General features: G+C 34.6%; 1 protein-coding gene across 3 annotated transcripts; it reads left to right on the top strand.

Moving 5' to 3' along the window:
- Positions 1–4,926: 4,926 nt before the first annotated feature.
- Positions 4,927–11,044, top strand: LOC115986909 (leucine-rich repeat receptor-like serine/threonine-protein kinase At1g17230). Of its 3 annotated transcripts, none has more exons than XR_004090926.1 (4): positions 4,927–5,388; positions 5,487–8,874; positions 9,002–9,089; positions 9,168–9,256. XR_004090926.1 is itself a non-coding variant. In XM_031110275.1 (4 exons), exons 2-4 carry the CDS (start codon positions 5,952–5,954, stop codon positions 10,757–10,759), a joined length of 3,324 nt encoding a protein of 1,107 aa, XP_030966135.1. In that variant the 5' UTR covers positions 4,931–5,388; positions 5,487–5,951; the 3' UTR covers positions 10,760–11,044. The 3 variants fall into 3 exon arrangements, 2 of the variants coding, with proteins under 2 accessions (XP_030966135.1, XP_030966136.1); XM_031110275.1 differs by lacking the exon at positions 9,002–9,089 and adding an exon at positions 10,743–11,044 and having other exon boundaries at positions 4,931–5,388; positions 9,168–9,551; XM_031110276.1 differs by lacking the exon at positions 9,002–9,089 and adding an exon at positions 10,743–11,044 and having other exon boundaries at positions 4,931–8,874; positions 9,168–9,551.
- The last annotated feature ends 6,164 nt before the right edge of the window (positions 11,045–17,208 follow it).

Raw genomic sequence — 17,208 nt, 5'->3', positions numbered from 1 at the left:
GCTAGGTGTTTAATGAAGATGATTTTGAGAAATTTGTAGAGAGACTCGAAGGGTTGAATGATGATTCAAGTGGGAAGAAAGATCCTTACAAGTCTTGTATTTATATTCTGATGGAGTTCTGCTCAAAAATGTTGGAAGATGTATTCAGAGAGGGAATCACTAAGGAAACTTCTTGGATATATTTTCGACAGATTGTCCAAGGATTGGACTTCATTCACAGTAAAGGTATAATCCACCAAGACATATGCTCTTTGAATTTTTTTTTAGATTCTGAGAAGCAAATCAAAATTGAATATTTTGGATTAGGTGTGGATTATTATTTTAATTTATTTTCTAAGAATAAATCTTAGGAAAATATTTATATATCATCATACACCATTTTTTAATTTCACGGTTGTAACTTCTATTAAACCTGTATTGTATTATGTAGCAAAACTTATAAATGTCAAAGATGATGGATATGTGGGAGTACATTTCTATGAAAAAGTTTTCATATGCATAGAATATTTTAAGTCTAAAAATTAATGATAAACACATTTATTTAAATATATTCATAAGCTTCAAAGAATTTGTATCTCTCTATCATTTCAAAAGTCTAATTGCAATCGATTGCAATTACTTGTCAATTATTTTGCAATTTTATGAGAATTGGCTATTGTTTCATAACTATTATTGCAATAGATTACAAATAACTAACAAAAATAATTTGAGTCAAGTTATTGCAACTATATTTTTGTTATAATTATTTATTACTTATGTTTGTATTGTAATAAATTGCAAAATAATTGCTATTAGGTTATTGCAATGATATATTTGTAGCAATGAGCTATCAATTCAAAAAAAAATATGTTGTAATATATTGGAAAAAAAATAATTAGTGTCAATTTATTACTATGATTTCTTTGTTTTAAGTTATTGCAAAAAAGTTTTCAAATGTTTAAGTTCCAATAAAAAATTCTAAGGCCTAATTGCAATCTATTGCAATTACTTTTGTTAATTATTTTTGAATTCTCTTGACAATAGACTATTGTTTGATGGCTATTATTGCAATAGATTACAAATAACTAACAAAAATAATTCAAGACAAATTATTACAATTATATCTTTGTTGTAATTATTTTTTGCTTCGTTGCAATAGGCTATCACTTCAAAAAAATTCAATGTAGTTTACAATCAAATTTGTGGAATGTAATAGAGCTTTGCACATATGACATACGACACCAGTCAATAACAACAAACTGACACTTGTATAAATTATCATTAGTTAAAATTCAAGCCAATTACTACGTTGACTGGAGCTGACATTTTTTTTTTAAAGCCCATTAGATATTTAAAATGAAAGCCAATTCCAGCTGCGAATACAGCCCTAACTTGGACAACACGATTCGAATTTGAAATTGATGTTTGTGAATAAAATGCAAAGAGAGTGAAATTTAAAAAAAGAAAAAGGGGGTTAAAATAGTTTTAATACCCAGGTTTTAGTTCAATCGCTAAATTTCTCACATTAACGAACAAAATCCACAAATCTATGCCATAAATCAAAAATGCAAAATCAAACAGCTCCTAAGAATCTCTTTTTGCCCATTACATTTTCACAGCAACCAAACAAAAAGGAACACTACAGAACTTCAAACACCTAAATTTATACACGATCTATGCTATGAATCATTCACAAAATGTGTCAAAGAACAAAAGAGCTCCTAGAATTGAAATCAATCTATAAAATCTAAAATTCCTCGTGAAATAACTCATTTTTTCCCTCACTTTTTTCTCAACAACCAAACAGAGCATAATAAGGTCAGAGAGAGAGAGAGAGAGTAAAAACCAGTGGCAGAGGACCAAGTAGTGTGGATAACGGAGCGTTCCTGAACGTTGGAGCAGAATCCGATGGTGATTTTGTTGAGATCACCCCAAAGAACCGACCCATCCCAAATGGAGGTTCCGTCGCAAACAGTGACTTGGCCGGCAAGGACCATGTTGGGCGCACTAATTTTTTTTTTTTGGTTTGGGTTTGCTAAACAAAAGGGAAGGAGTCAATGAAAAGGGAAGGTGGGTTGACAAAATTTTAGGTGAACAAAGGGTGAGAGCGGTTGACAGAAGATGGGTTTGCCATTGGGAGGTTTTTTGGAGTTTGGATCGAGAGGAAGAAAGAGGTATGAGCTTTTGGTTCAACAATGGTGGTGCAGCAAAGAGAATTTCATGGAGAAATTGAGAGTGAGAGTGAGGCGTTTAGGTGAACAAAGGGTTTGATGGAGGGTGAGGGCTATGTGATGGGAGCTAGAGGGTTAGGATTTCAGAACGAAAGAGTTGATCATATTTTTAGTGTTAGTATTTATACAAACACTAAAGCCGCATTTTTAACCTGCAGCTATAGGCAAATCTGAAGCCACGTGTAAGAAACGCAGCCACTTCCTAAACTAAAGCCGCATTTTATAAATGCGGCTACAAACTAAGTTTATAGCCGCATCTATAAAATGCGGCTATAGGGAAGGTAGAGCTGCATTTTTCAAACGTGGCCATAGTTCAAATTAAAAATAAATAAATAAATAGAGAGGTACTATAGCCGCATGTTTCAAATGCGGTAGTAGCTCCAAACAAAAAAACATGGCTATAACACTAAAAAATGCGGCTTTAGACATATTCTATAGCTACATGTTTAAAACACGGCTTTTGTTCAATACTTTAAGCTGCATTTTCTAAAAACGCGGCTACAGCTCGTCTGTAGTTGCGTTTTTGAAAACGCGGTTGAAAAAAACACTGCCTAAGACCCACGTGTTTTGTAGTGCATGTACAAGTTTGGCAAGGGTGATGAGTTTGAAAATTTTGAAGGGCAACTTAAATTTGAAAGGTGGAGTGATGAAGTACATGTGAAGAAAAATCCCTACATGCCTTGAAAAAAAAAAAAAAACTATGGAGAATACATTCGAAGAGGGCATTAGTATGGAAACTGGTTTGCAATATTTTTGCCAGATTGTTGAAGGATTGGACTGCTGTTGAATCCACTCTCAAACTAGAAATTTTTTATATCAAGATCATACCTAGGAAAGCAACTTTGAAATGAAGAGATTTGCAAGCAGCCACAAATTGAATTACCATAAAATAAATAAAAATGGGATAAGCAAGATTTTCACAATACTTTCACAAACAAATCATAAGTGATAAGTTGTTACTAATTCACATTTCAACTCATCACTGAAATTACTTTTTTGCTCACCAATAACAACCTGTTATTTAAGATTTATTGTGAAAGTGTTGTTCAAATGTTGTGGACATAGAATTTCTCAAAGCTAAAATGACTATAAATTTTACTATAAAAAGCTCACAAACTGATGTGACAAGAATATATGACAATTAAACAATATAATAAATAAATGTTTAAATGAATTTTTTTAATGATTGATAACACGTCAATTTGTAAAATTTGTAGTATTTATAGCATTGCTCCACAAGAAAAGTGTTGTGAATAGTAAATTGAAAATAAAGATCGATAAAAAAAAGGAATAAATGAAATGGGTGAAGACGTACGTGGTGAGATAAAACTAATAAAAATAGTAAATTTTGTGAAAAAGTGATATGATTTGGTATGGGGAGAAGATTTGTTTTCCTACTTTCTTGGTGTTAAGGGTCTGTACATGTATTAAAGTGAGAGTCTTTTTTTTTTTTAATCAGGGTTAAGTACCAAAGAATAGTTCATAATATTCAAGGAGCCAGGGGCAGTTGCCCTCTCAACCCCCTAGCTCCGCCCCTGTTTGCAAGGGTCAAAAGTGATAGGTGCAACATAGAAACATGAGTGATTGTCGTGATCACAGGAGTAGGGAATGACCATACTCTTTGGTGGTAGGATTGCACACATAGTACCGACACGTAGGATTGCACGCATAGTACCGACATGTAGAGAGCTTCCTAAATAAAAGAAGGCCAAGGAAGTTCTTAGCATGCTTATCAATTCCGAGTCCACCAACAATGTGACTATCATCACCGGATTCTAAACAGACATAGTCCAAAACTTGTCTATCAATAAACTCTTGACAATTCAGCGAAGTAGCGATCTTTCCCATCATAATTAGTCACAGAATTCTAAAGACAATAATAAACTTGCCTATCACCAGACTCTGATAATTCAGCAATATAGCGATCTTTCACATTGTAAGGTGAGGTTATCCAAACACAAGACATGTCATCAGAAAGAACCAAATTAAAGTATGATATTTAAGTCCACAAGAGTCTTTGTAGATACTATTGGAACACAATTCTCCAAAATAATAGAGTACCAATCTTTGGATATACATTTGTCGTATCGAATTAGATTAGGCAATCTACATAGTATCTGAACCAATAAATCTTTGCATAACTGAAGGTGAAAGCACACGTCTTTGTTGATCGAATTGACATCATATATAGGATGGTTAAAAGTAAAAAGTCTTCACAGCAAAGCAGTTAAGAAAAATATGAATGAGATTGAGGAGCAAGATAAATCAAATTCTATTAGTTGATAAAGTGCAAAATTCCTAAACTAAAAACTCAACGTGCTTAATGAAAAAATAAAAATAATATTAGAAACCAGCTAGACGCCAAATCTAATATAAGAAAAATATGTTAAAAAAAAAATGTTACGTTCACAATATTTTTAAAATAAATCACATGTAGTAAACTGTTATTGGTTCTAATTTGAATTCATAACTTAAATTATTTTTTTTTACTTATTTACAACAATCAATAACAATCTACCACTTAAAATCTGTTGTGAAAATGTTATAGATATAGTATTTCAAAAAAAAAAAAAAATTAGGTCTTTTTACATTTCAATTTTTTCCTTATGTAGTGCAGAATCTAGCTCACCAACAGGTATATATAGCAGAAATCCCCGTCGGCTGAGTTAGGCACTGTGGCACTCACTCTCTCTCTCTCTCTCTCTCTCTGACCACAACCGTCTTTGTGAAAATCATGAGATTCCAGACTTTGACATTTATTGGAACTTACTACGACTTCATAAAATCACAACACAAACAAAAAAAATAAAAATCCCAACATGGCAAGCCAAGCAAGCAACAATGGCGAAGATTGTGATCCAGGACTTTCCCGTGACAAGTCTCTCTCAATCTGTACCGTCCATAAAGTTGCACTTACACAGCCCCTTCCACCCATCAAATACAAAAACATGATCTTAATCACGCAACAACAAAGCCTTAGTAACCAGAAACAGAGCAAAGGCAAGTTGTAGAAAGCACTTTACTGTATAGTGCTGGCGTTGACTTCAACATTAATGACACTGCTTCCAATTGCGACTCTCACGGTCTTGAACCACTTTCTTAGTTTCCCATCAATCAATCTTTGTGCCTTTTTTCTATCTATCTTTTTGTGTTTCTGGTTCTCGTTCTCTGTTTCAAGGTAGGTGTCTGTCTCTGTCTGTGTCTTTTATTTTTCTCTCTCTCTCTCTCTTTTATTGATTGCCAAATTGGCTTATTTACTTTTTTCTTTCTTCTAAGGCCTTAAAGCTCAATTGGGTATTAGTTCAATTCAGCAAATGTCATCGCAAAGGCCTCTCTTTCTTTCCACATTGCAGGTATTTCTGGTCTCTTTAGGTGCGTGTTCTAGGTGACATACGTTTAGACATATCAGGTGCTTGAGGTACTACTACTCATAGTCTTATAGTGCTTTGATTGTCTTTGTTTGTTTGTTTCAAACTCCCAGTTATTCTCTTTATTTTGAATTTTTGTTTTGCATTGAGAGATGTTTAGAGGCTAACAACTGGTGTCATCGCCTTTTTTTAATTGTCAACTTGCTTTTTAATCAATGGCTTCAGTTAGTTGATGATCATGATACTAATGCGTAAGATAGAGTTCTGCCTACATGCACTTATTTGAATCTTTCTCCATCAAAGTTCATTTTTTTCTTTCATTAGAATCCGGTTTGGCCACCCCCACTTGCTTTCCTGTTTTGCCTTATCCAAAATGACAAGGCCATGGAGTTCTGTCATGCAAAAGCTGTTTCACTTGGCATTGTTAATTCTTTTCAGTGTCATCCTTGTCAGTTCTGTAAATGAAGAGGGTGTTTCTCTTTTGGAGTTTAAGAGATCCCTTTCTGACCCTAACAACAATCTTGAGAGCTGGAATTCATCTGACTTGACTCCTTGCAATTGGATTGGCATAGGTTGTACTGATTTTAAGGTAACTTCTGTCGATCTCATTGGCTTTGACCTGTCTGGTACTTTAGCTCCAAGCATTTGTAATCTTACTCATTTAACTAAGTTGAATGTCTCCAAAAATTCAATTTCTGGTCCCATTCCTAAAGATCTTGCTAGCTGTCATAATCTAGAGATTCTAGATCTTTGCACCAATAGGTTTCACGGGGAATTTCCGACCCCAATCAGCAAAATGATTGCACTTAGAAAGCTTTACCTGTGTGAGAATTACATATATGGTGAAGTGCCTGAAGAGATTGGAAACTTAACTTCTCTTGAGGAGCTTGTCATTTACAGTAATAATCTCACTGGCTCAATTCCTGTTTCAATTAGCAAGTTGAAACAGGTTAGGATTATCAGAGCAGGTCGAAACCTTTTCTCGGGTCCAATACCATCTGAAATTAGTGAGTGTGTGAGCTTAGAGGTATTAGGACTGGCACAAAATAGGCTAGAAGGTTCTCTTCCTAGGGAGCTCCAAAAACTTAAGAATCTTACCAGTTTGATCCTTTGGCAAAACCGTTTATCTGGTGAGATTCCTCCCGAAGTTGGGAATATCAGTGGCCTAGAATTGCTTGCCTTGCATCAAAATGCTTTGACTGGAAGTTTACCCAAAGAGCTAGGCAAGTTAACGCAGCTGAAAAGATTGTACATTTATACCAACCAGTTGAATGGAACAATTCCAGAGGAGCTAGGGAACTGCACAAGTGCTGTTGAGATAGATCTTTCTGAAAATCAGTTAAGTGGGATCATTCCCAGAGACTTGCACCAGGTTTCTAGTCTTCGCTTGCTTCACCTTTTTGAAAACATCCTGCAGGGAAGTATTCCTAGGGAACTTGGCCGTTTGAAGCTGCTTCAAGGACTAGACTTGTCTATAAACCGTTTGACGGGTACAATTCCCTTAGACTTTCAAAATCTTACATACTTGGTGGATTTTCAGCTTTTTGACAATCTTCTAGAGGGTGCCATTCCTCCCTACCTTGGACTTAACAGTAACCTTTCTATTCTTGACATGTCTGCAAATAATCTTAACGGCAGCATACCTCCAGATCTCTGCAAGCATCAGAAACTGCTATTTCTGAGCCTTGGGTCAAATTGGTTATCAGGAAATATACCTTATGGCCTAAAAACATGCAAGTCTCTAATACAGCTAATGCTAGGAGACAACCAGCTTACTGGAAGCCTTCCTGTTGAATTGTATGAACTTCATAATCTTTCTGCTCTTGAACTCTTTAAGAACAAATTCTCAGGGCTAATTCCCTCAGAGATAGGCAGGCTTGGGAAATTGGAGAGGTTGCTCTTGTCAGATAACTTTTTTGCTGGGTATATCCCTCAAGAGATCGGAAATCTTGCTCAGCTGGTTACATTTAATGTTTCCTCTAATCGGCTCTCAGGAAGTGTTCCCCATGAGTTGGGAAATTGTACCAAACTACAGAGGCTTGACCTCAGTAGGAATCAGTTTACTGGCTATCTCCCTGATGAACTTGGCAAGCTAGTAAATCTGGAACTTTTGAAGCTTTCTGATAACAACTTTATAGGAGCTATACCAAGTAGCTTAGGGGATCTGGCTCGACTAACAGGGTTGCAAATGGGGGGAAATAATTTTTCTGGAAGCATTCCTGCTGAGCTGGGTGATCTTACTGTTCTACAGATTTCCCTAAACATAAGCCATAACAAACTTTCAGGTCCAATTCCTGACAATATGGGGAACTTGCAGATGTTGGAATCACTCTACTTGAATGACAATCAGCTTACAGGTGAAATTCCTACATCAATTGGTGGGCTGCTCAGCCTTCTGGTATGTAATCTTTCTAACAACAACTTGGTAGGAATTGTGCCTAATACCCCTGTATTTCAAAGAATGGATTCCTCAAATTTTGCTGGAAACAATGGGTTGTGTACCATAGGTTCATACAATTGTCATCCACCGTCAACTCCATCTCTTACTTCAAAACCAAGCTGGATAAGAGCTGGTTCATCAAAAGGGAAATTAGTGTGCATATTCTCTGTTGTTGGGTTCCTTTCTATGCTTTCTATGGTGAGCATTTGTTGGGTCATAAAACGCCGCAGGTCTGCTTTTGTTTCACTTGAAGAGCAAACGAAGTCTGATGTGTTAGATAACTATTACTTTCCCAAAGAGGGTTTCACATACCAGGACCTCTTGGAAGCTACAGAAAACTTTTCAGAAAGTGCAGTTCTAGGAAGGGGAGCCTGTGGCACTGTCTATAAGGCTGTCATGGCTGATGAGGTGATTGCTGTCAAAAGGCTGAACTCCCGTGGTGAAGGAACGAGAGTTGACAGCAGCTTCCATGCTGAGATATCGACCCTTGGAAAGATCAGGCATCGTAATATTGTCAAGCTCTATGGCTTTTGCTATCACCAGGACTCTAATCTTCTCTTATACGAGTACATGGCAAATGGAAGCCTAGGAGAACATCTACATGGAGATGAACAAACATGTTTACTTGACTGGAATGCTCGATATAGAATTGCTCTTGGAGCGGCAGAGGGTTTGTGCTATCTTCATCATGATTGTAAGCCCCGCATCGTTCACCGTGATGTGAAGTCAAACAATATTTTATTGGATGAGGCATTTGAAGCACGTGTTGGAGACTTTGGCTTGGCAAAGTTGATGGACTTTCCTTACTCAAAATCCATGTCTGCAGTGGCAGGCTCATATGGCTACATTGCCCCAGGTAATAATATGATTAAAAAGATACTGATTACTGCATTTTTCTGATGCTTTATGTTCTCATCCTTCTCTTCCATAATTTCTGATACAGAAAATTTTCATCTTTGTTTATCATTTGTCAATGATATTAGGAAACTTTTCGGAAGAAATATTATAAGGAACATGTAATGTGGTGCTTTTGTGGGAAGGAAAAAGCTCAACATCATATTTTTAAAAATGGTGTGAGAACTGATATTAATTGGGTTTTTTTTTTTAATCCCACTTTATACCTCTGACCTTTTTTTTTTTCGGTTGCAGAATATGCTTACACTATGAAAGTGAATGAGAAATGTGACATCTACAGTTTTGGGGTTGTTTTGCTGGAATTAATTACTGGAAGGTTACCTGTTCAACCACTGGAGCAGGGAGGTGATCTAGTCTCTTGGGTTAGAAGAGCTATCTATGACAAGGTTCCAATAATGGAACTATTTGACAAACGTCTTGATCTGAGTGGGCCAAAGATGACTGAGGAGATGTCTTTAGTTCTCAAGATTGGATTGTTCTGCACTAGTACTGCCCCACTTAATAGGCCAACAATGAGAGAGGTTGTTGTGATGTTGCTTGATGCTAGGGAAGCTGAAAGTGATTCTCCATCATCTCGAACATCAGCAACTGCATTAGATGAAGATGCTTCTTCCAGAGGTTAGAAGTTAAATTTCAAAGACGTACTTAATTTTATTTTCTTTTTCTTTTTTGTGAAACTTAGTAATATGATTTCCTATTGATGCAGTTGCCTAAATAAATTTATAATCTGATTCTTTAAGGCTTAATTTTCCCCTTTGATCTTGATTGCTAGGAGTGAAGTGTGCATTTTTAACTGGAATATATCCAGACAGTCTACCAAAAATGCTTTTGAAAATACTAATGAGCATCGTCATTTTAATCTTTTTCATCCTCTTCGCATTTATTCTGTGGTTGCATTGCACTATTGTTTGCAAGTTCTACAAGACATGATTTTAATGGTTAGCAGCTACTCATTAATTAGAAATAGCTTATGGTAGGCCTCCTCCCTTTTCTTTGTCCTATGACTCAACCTAACTCAATTAAGCCAAAAGCCTAATTAATTAGGTCAGCTTTTATGGATCCTCTTTAACTAATCAAGGTAGATATTCTATCCATCCCATCTAAATCAGACTTTCTTACCCCACCCTATTTGGTATATTCTTCTTCAAGGCATCCCATAAATTTTAGGCCTTTCTTCAACTCCTCCTACCCAATCAAAAGAGAATATGATAATGAAAATTGTTGCATATGATGCATGGCAAATGCCAATAGTTGATATATTTTTTGTTTGGTAATACCACTATGCATTTCAATTCCCATATAAGAATCATGAAAAATTATTTTGTTTATTAATTGATTAGTCTTTTTCAGAGGCTTTGTACTAAACGAGTTATACATTTATTGTGTTGAGCTTGGTTGGTCAATTATAGCCATTGGTTCTGTCATCTTAAAAAGCAAATCCATACATCCTAGACTAAAAAGTAAAAACCTCCCTCATTTCTCATTTTTAATGCTCCATCACACCTTTCTTGCCAGCACCACCCCCACTACTTAGATTAAGTATGGATCATCAAATGTGCTTTATCCACTAGTTCAGATAGAAGGAAGAAAACTGCTAAGGTGTTCAACTGATTCAATGTATCATGAGCTCTTTTATCCTCCATCATAGGTACAAAGTAGGAAAACAACAGGCTTCGTTCATATTTGTATCACAAGTTTCATGTCTATGTCATTGACTTGTTTAATATGATTCTATTGAGATATTGTTCAGATTGGATGATTAATTATTTAGAGAACTAAAATTGGTCTGTATGATTCTGAATTTTGCAGATTACTTGGATCCATAGGAGGCTCTCCTCTATCCTCCAAGGAGAGAGCTTGGACATGCACGTATGGTGTATCAATTAAATGCCGTTCTCAACCAACGTCTGCCTGTTACCACTTGGGATTATGCAAAGCAATAATGATTTTCTCTTTTGTCTTTGTTCTGCTGCTAACATTGTCTGTCCCACAACTGAATTCAGTAATGTTAGTTTAGAAGCATATTGTAATTGCTATTTAAAATGACAATTCATTGCTGTACCCAACCTAAAATGAGTTATACGCATCTCTCTAATATCCTATTCCAAACATATCTCCCTTTCTTTCCCCTTTCTGGAAAGCACTCCAGCATTTGACAGCACAAGCAACTCTAATCGCATATGGTTGAAACCAATAACAAAGAGGGAGATGACCTCAGTTTTAAACCTATTCGTTTAAATAAAGTAACAACAGTCTCACATTTATACATATTCTTTCATTTGTCATATAAAACAAATGAAATTCTACAGCTTCTGGTGAAGATTTTTATATGACAGCAGAGCAGAAAATGAATTCACTGTGGTACCTCTATTTGGTATCTATGTCAATTTCAAGTTCTCTTATCGTTTTCCCAGAAGACTGTTGGAGCATTATAGGGTTCTAAATAAAATCCTGTTTGAGAAATCAAACAGTAAATACTTTTTTGTATATATATTTGAATTGAATTTAGTATACTAAAGTATTCTCTATTGTTCATACTTTCAACCCATCCCAAATTTCTTGTGCAAGTTCCTTTTGCCACATCTCTTGAGAAGGCCTTTTGAATAAATTTAACTGGAGGCCTTTCTGTCCTTTTACTGTAAATTAAGTTGATAGCTGGGTTGTCTACTGCTACTTCTTTGGAAGACTAAACGATAAAAAGCAGCGAAATTTCTATGTGCCAAACACAAGTTTTGATGACTTGATTGGTCTTCTCTACAGAAAATTTTCGAAGAATGCTGACTTTAATCTTATTCAAGATTCTTTAAGTTTCATTCCTTGCTTTTTCTCTGTTGTCTGTCTATTAATGTTTGCAAAGATTCTAAATCCCTCAGTCAAAGATTTTGGTGGTGGGAAAAAGATAAATATGAGAACATTAATTTGTCAGAAAAATAAGTAATCTGTGATGTCTGTTGTGTATGCAAAAAATGTTGGGGTTAATGATTTTAGAAACTTCTTTAACATGCATCAAGGCATGCCTGACAGAACTAGCAGAGAGCTACTAAGCCAGTTTCTTTGGTATGTTGTCCAAAAGATAAACATTATTGCCCTTTCAATCTACCAAAAAATGTTGCATGAAAGTGAAATGACAAAGTAACTTTGAGAGAAGATTATCACTGTCACTGATGCATATCATAATTGGCTTATCAACTTAGGTGGGAGCAATTTTCTTTGCAAATTGGAGTTGGCTTCCTTTAACATTATGTGGAATCTCAACCTGAGGTTTCTTAGTGAGTTTAATGGAAAAACCTCAAGAGCTAAAGGTTGATATTGTAGGATTCTGTTGAGGTTGCATCCCATCAGTGAAGGCTAGATTAATCCATCAAAACTTTTTCCCCTCAGGTGGTGGTAAATTGAACTTTCCATGCTCCCATCTCATCTAGTCATTCTTCAGCATTAAACAACAAGAAGATTGAAAAGTAGTGTTTCCCAGAAAAGCATTTTCACCTACTTGCACCATAGTGACAAATAGATTTCCTTTTCAAAAATCTTTGCTAAAAGTAGTGTTTCACATGATTTACTAAAAGAAAAGAAGTTCAAATTCTATTGAGTGGAAGAAAGATAACAAGTCTAGCATTGCTTACTTGCAAGCTCCTCTCAAACTACAAAAAACTCAACATAACTATTGATGCCTTTTCAAGACTCAAATTCCCGTCATTTTACAGTGAAAGAAAAGGTGGGACTTTAACAGTTCAATTTGTAACCATGGTATGTAGACTTTGGGACAAAAAAATATAAATACAAGAAAAAATTGAAATACAGATTAAGGGTACATAAATTCAGGCTTTGGAGCAAAGTAACAATATTTCTTGTGGCATGTGTGTTTCATTTTGTAGTTTTGTGAACTTTTGGAATCTTACAGTGATTGCAATACATTCTTGTCAGCTTTCCACTTGTATAGTTTGTTGAGATAATGGATACACCAAGTTTTGTTCCCTTCTGTGTTCTGTCGGCTTGTATGGATGAGTAAATCTGATATTTTTTTTGTTCTTCTTCACATTGGAGTAAACCTTTCCCTCTTGTTTTACCTAATGTGAGTGGGGCCATTATATCAACTACATCATTGGCAAGTTATTATGAGACTCATTAGTAATTAGTTTTTTTTTTTTTTTTTTTACCGTTAGGCTAATTTCCGAAACATGACCGAAAGTCAAATCTCTCACCCCCTAACTAATGAATTATGACCATAAAAAAATAAAAAGAAGAAGAGAGAGAATTGAGAGCATGGGTCAAAAATAAATAAAAGTGGTCTTTATTGGGCTTGGACCGAATAAGACCCAACAATAAATTCTAATTTTTTTAGATGGGTAGATAGTGGTAAGAGGGAGATTGGGTTCAAATTCAAATTCCACAAATGGGCTGTACAAATTCTATTATCTTCCTATTCAATATTAAATGAAAGTTGAATGCATAGTAATTTAGTGTTTATTATTATTTTTAATTTGTATTTTTAATTATAAGTGACTTGGTTTTCAACTTTCAAGTTCATGCACATTTTGCTTTTAGGATTTCATTAGATTCACCAAATTTGTGGGGGCTTTTATGTAGGTAAGCTGAATCATGGAGGGAAGTATAACTGTGTAAGTATTGATGATATATGCTGACAGAATTGGTGAATAGTTAAAAGGCTTTTGAGAATTATCAAGGGAGCTAGCTAGATAAGATTAGCATTTTGCCGGACTTGGTCCTCGTCCACAATTTGCCTTTCTTGTCAATCGAAGATTGCTATTTGGGTTGTATTATTATGCAGAGTTAGCTTAGGTTTTCAAAAATCAATCTTGATTTCGATGAATGTTATTGAGTCCATACCTGTCATTATTGCAATTGTGATGAATGTCTAATACATGATGAGAGGCTTGTTGATTTTATTGACAACGGGCTCCAGTTTTATATATGCATTAGAGCAAAGCTTTCGTCTAGTGCTTATGATGTGTATGATATGTGACTTTTCTTAAACGTGTCATGCAAGTGTCGCGTCCAATACATTAAAACACTTAAAATAAGCAAAGTCGTATACACTATTTATCCATTGAATTAGACCAAGAAGACCCTTGAAAATTTGAAATTAATGAAGATGTGCGTGATCAAAAGGAAGAGGTCAATGGATCAATTTGGGACCTGGATATTGGTCTTGCTGTTTTTAAGATTATCTTGATCTGGGAATGTTTATTTTCAAAAGATCTCATATATAGGGATTAGTTTAAAAAGTAAGAAACTGTGCATATTTTATCAAGTTGCGTCATTGCTTTGCTCCTCCTCTAATGGCCAGACCATCCGTTACACTATTAGCGTGTTGACGATATTATGTTGAGTGGCATGATCATAATTAAGGGTTGAAAACTTGAAATAGTACCTGGGTGTTGATTGAAGAGTTGCGTATAATGACGTGCTATGCATGGTCTACATAAGTTGAATTTGACTTCATCAAATGTTATATACTGTGCCAATTGACATTTTACAGATTATGAGAATGTATTAGGTTACACAATTTCTGACTCATATATCAAATTATTAAATATCCTTGTTTGAGAAGTAAATGGTGTTGAAGAACTTTTCATCTCTTGTTGAAGCCACCTTTGACCTCACTAATTGTTTATGCTACAAATTCTTGGGTAGTCCGTACGATTCCAGGATTCTCTAAATATTGAATGGTATCCCTATTCCCTAGTGCAAACAATTTTATTTCCTCTCAAAATTTTCTTGTTGACTTACGTATTGTACTAACGAGTGTCTTTAAGACAATGGTTAATAATTTATTTTACGAAAATTTTGACACCACTTTTATGAGAAATGAAAAAAATTGTCAAAATATTATTTTTTTCTCATAAAAACTTTTTTTAAATAGATTATTAACCATTACCTTAAGGACATTCGTTAGTATTCTTTTAATTTATGTCATTTTTTTTTATTTGAGAAATGTTATGGAATTCATTAAACATACATTAACATTTAGGTCTTTAAACAATTTTTTAGCTAAATTGAAAATTATTATAGTCTAAGATCATAAAAAACATCCGAATCTCCAATAATTTTCAGATTTTTCCAAACATAACGATGTTTTACAAGTTTGGAATGCACTATAGCGTTTTGTAAAATAAAAAAAATAATAAAAAATCATTTTTTCATTCAAACTTTCTCTCTTTCCTCTCTCTTTTAGTCTTTTTTTTTTTTTTATAGTTAATTCTCAAAAATATAAAATAATAAAACGATTTATGATGAATATTTTAATTAAATATATAAGAAAATATTGAGTGAGATGTATTTTGAATTTGAAAAGTCGATGGTTAATATTTTAAGGGGGAAAAATTGTATTTAACTTTGAAAGTTTGACTGAAATTTGTAATGCCAGAGCACCCCATCTTGGGAGTTGGGTGGTGATCCATCGTTGTTGGTTGGCCATTAGGTGGTGACTTCATCAAGAGGTGTTGGATTGGAGTTGGGTGTTTTATTAAAGGATCAAGAGAGAGAGATGGTATTTGAAGCAAGGTGGTCAATACTGTATTGGTGTTGGTCGTACCGGTTGGTATGTATCGTACCGGTATATATATTAATATCAAAATGCCAACGTTTCGTACCGGTTTAAATATTGGTCGTACTGACCATGTATCGACTGATTTTGGGCATTACTGACTGGTACCAAAAACAAAAAAAAAAAACTCTTTTTATTTTTTAGTTTTGTAATTTTTGAATTTTTGTAAGGGTAGAATGATTTTTTTTTTTTTACAATACTAAATATTTTTAAGACACAAACGGGGAGAGGGGAGAAGGTCTTAAAGAAACTTACAGTGGTATATATCCAAAAAGGCCTAACTCTTGAATATACAGCACGGATTTAAACCTCTTTAACTCACACTCATTTTCCAATGTAGGATTAACTCACTATTTTTTTCTTTTGAGAATACTAAATATTTTTAACACATACACACGGGGAGAGGGGAGAAGGTCTTAAAGAAATTTACAGTGGTGTATATCCAAAAGAAAAAAACAATGGGTTTATCTCACATTAGAAAATAAGTGTGAATTAAAGAGATTTAAAGGTTGTGCTGTATATTCAAGAGTTAGGCCCTTTTAGAATGATAATTTATTTGTATTAACTTATTAGTATTATTTGTTTTCTTAATATGCAATGAACAATTAAAGCTTTCTATTTTTTATATTGTGTTTTTTTTTTTAATTGATACTAAAGTCTAAAACCATGAATAATTTGTTCTAAATCGAGGTAATATGTTTTATAGTAAACTTTTATATTTATTATAATATACACACATATATTTATAAATATAAAAAATAACAGTAAACCCGAAACGGTATACCGGTATTTGACTAGTACCGAAATATATCGTTCCACTGGTCAAACTGGTATAACTTTTATACGAGATTGACTTTCTTGATTCAAAGTTTGTTACATATGTAACCACATTCATATGTTTGGCATTTGGTATATAGGTCACTCACATAGGGATTAGTCCCACCTTTCTAACGTCCATACAATGTGAGAGAGTGTACATAATACACATACGATACGTTTTCGTGATTCCATATATAACCGTATAACATAAAACAAAAAATTCATCAAGAGGGATTGGACTTTGGTTTACCAATGGGAAGTGAGTTGTTGTAGAATGGGCAAGAATGGTGTGGTGGGGCACAGGAGAAGTTGGAAGTTTACTGTATGTGGTGGGGGATATGGAGGTGATTGCTGGGGGTTGAAGATGGTGACAAGTTTTAAGGAGTGACTTTAGAGTCAAGTGTTACAACGATTGCTTTCCCATTTCCTCCCGACTAATCTCTTGCTTATTGACCCCCCTATTTTTTTTCTTATGCTACTTTAATTTTTGGGTGTGGATAGTGGGAGAGGCTAAGGCCTTTTTGACATTCCAACCTAGTGTCCCACTCCCTACCCGTGTTTGATATGCAACAGTACCTAGATAAAGCACAAAGAGTTAATCACTGCCCGCCAAGCGCCTACCATGGTCCCCCATGCCCTTTAGTGACCACTTTTGTTGACTTAATGAATATTTTTAACGGAAATATTATTTTAGTAGTAATAAATTTAGTCCATATTATTTTTAATTGAATGAGTTGAATGTAAATACTATATTTCTATAATTTGAAAATAACATGAATTAAATGGACTGTTACCAAAATATTTTGACTAAATTAACAATAATCCCAAAATATAGGTGACCAAAATAAAATGACACAAAATTTTATTATAATTTTCCCCCCTGCAATT

The sequence above is a fragment of the Quercus lobata genome, chromosome 4 (genome assembly GCF_001633185.2).
Source record: "Quercus lobata isolate SW786 chromosome 4, ValleyOak3.0 Primary Assembly, whole genome shotgun sequence".
NCBI classification, from domain to species: Eukaryota; Viridiplantae; Streptophyta; class Magnoliopsida; order Fagales; family Fagaceae; genus Quercus; species Quercus lobata.
This window is presented reverse-complemented; position numbering and strand designations above follow the sequence as displayed.

Excerpts from the sequence above, each read along its gene's own strand:
- LOC115986909 (XM_031110275.1), top strand. The coding sequence starts at position 5,952 with ATGACAAGGCCATGGAGTTCTGTCATGCAAAAGCTGTTTCACTTGGCA. Across the intron at positions 8,875-9,167 it reads ATATGGCTACATTGCCCCAG|AATATGCTTACACTATGAAA; the intron begins GTAATAATATGA and ends TTTCGGTTGCAG.